This window comes from Monoraphidium neglectum (genome assembly GCF_000611645.1).
Source record: "Monoraphidium neglectum strain SAG 48.87 unplaced genomic scaffold scaffold06240, whole genome shotgun sequence".
NCBI lineage: Eukaryota > Viridiplantae > Chlorophyta > Chlorophyceae > Sphaeropleales > Selenastraceae > Monoraphidium > Monoraphidium neglectum.
The window spans coordinates 1,489-3,121 of NW_014007396.1; the positions used below are offsets into that span (position 1 = coordinate 1,489).

At 71.5% G+C, this 1,633-nt stretch overlaps 1 protein-coding gene across 1 annotated transcript in view; it reads right to left on the reverse strand.

Moving 5' to 3' along the window:
* Positions 1–1,625, reverse strand: part of MNEG_16320 (hypothetical protein) — a gene marked incomplete at both ends in the record, with an annotated part of 2,771 nt that extends 1,146 nt beyond the window's left edge. Inside the window, 4 exons of the mRNA XM_014035210.1 lie at positions 52–214; positions 479–546; positions 737–878; positions 1,177–1,625. Coding sequence (XP_013890664.1) covers positions 52–214; positions 479–546; positions 737–878; positions 1,177–1,625 — 822 coding nt within the window. The remainder of the gene's footprint in view (positions 1–51; positions 215–478; positions 547–736; positions 879–1,176) is intronic.
* Between the last annotated feature and the right edge of the window lie 8 nt (positions 1,626–1,633).

Here is a 1,633-nt window from a genome sequence, read left to right on the forward strand (position 1 = left end):
CCCGCCCCCACCCCCCGGTAAAGCGGAGGAAACGGTAGTGCATCGACGCACCTGCTCCCCCACCGCGGCCTCGTGCCTCTCCAGCTGCCGCGCCACCGCCGCCAGCCCGGCGGCCTCGGCCGCCAGCGCGCTCTCCACCTCGTCGGCCACGGCCTCGGGGCCGGGGCGGCGGCGCCGCATGTCGAAGCGCGCCTTGAGCTGCTCCAGTGGCGCCCTGGCGGAGGGTTGCGGGCACACCGTGATTGGCTCACGCACACCAAGGGGTGGGTGTGGTATCACAGGGGCTAGGGCTTGTGGATCGGGACTGAAGATGCTTTCTTGCTCTCTCGCGCTTGGAGTGCCTGCAGGGCGTACTCGTCTATGCGCAGCCAGCCATTCAGCTGCCGGCCGCAGCTAGGCGCCTGAGCCCCTGTGCACGCGTGGGTGCGCCCATGCACTCCATGGCACTCCTTGGCGCCACGCGCGCGAGGGTACCCACCTCTTCTCCTCGAGGCTGCGCCGCAGGCTCTCCTGCTCCTTCGCCGCCCTCACAGCCTCCTGCTCCACCTGAGGCAGCAGGGTGTGGGTCGGCGCGGCATTGCGATTCGAGCACCTGCCAGTTGCTTGCTGAACAACGTGCGCCGTGCATGCACGCATGCACACACGCGCGCGCGCACACACACACACACGCGCGCACACACACGCACGCACACACACGCGCGTGCACGCACGCTCGCACGCACGTCCTCTCGCGCACCTGCTTCAGCCGCTCCTGCAGCTGTGCCTTGACGCGGCGCGTGTCCTGGATGCGCCGCGCCAGGCTGGTGTTGACGGCGTCGGCGCTGCCCACCGCCGCGGACGCCGTCTCCAGCAGCACCTCCTTCACCCGCTGGCGCAGCCTGCAGCGAGGTGGCGACATGTTGAGAGCGGGCGGCCATGACGCACATCTGACGCGTGAGCGGCTGCTGGCACCGGTGCAGGCGGAAGCGCTTGCAATTTTCGACCTGTGACCCCCCTCCTTACATAGGTGGCACAAGGGAGCGAGCATGGTCCGTCGCTTGCCACAGAATGCCAAAACACACCCATATGGTGAGCCCATGCATGCTTGGGCCCTCAGCCTGATCATACTCCGATACAGGGCTTGGGATCCACCAAGACCTGGCAGCGCACGAGCCGCAAACACAGATCAGCGCCCACCTGGCAGACTCCCCGACCAGCTGGTGTGCCGCCGCCACCAGCGCCGCCGTGTCGCCCTCCCACCGCCGCCGCCCGCCCGGGCTCGTCCCCACCAGGGCCGGGGGCGCCGCCGTGAGCGTGCCGGCCAGCATGCCCGCGCCCTTGGCCGCCGCGGCCGCCGCCGCCGTCGGCTCCGCGGGCGGCGGGGCGGCGGCGCGGGGGCCGCTTCCTGCAGACCCGCCGTGCACCCCAAGAACAGCCTCGTCTATTGTCAGGGCCTCGGCCTTGCCCTTCAAATCGCTGGCCAGCCGGGCCCTCACCTCCTGCAGCCGCGCGGCGCCGGCCTCGACCAGGCGGGCGCAGCGGGCCGCCTTCTCCACGAGGCCGTCGAGCAGCAGCTTCTGGTGGTGCAGCTGCCGCCCCACCTCGTCGGCGCCGCCGGCGCCGGCCGGCGGCGAGCGGGCGCGCGGCTCGGGGG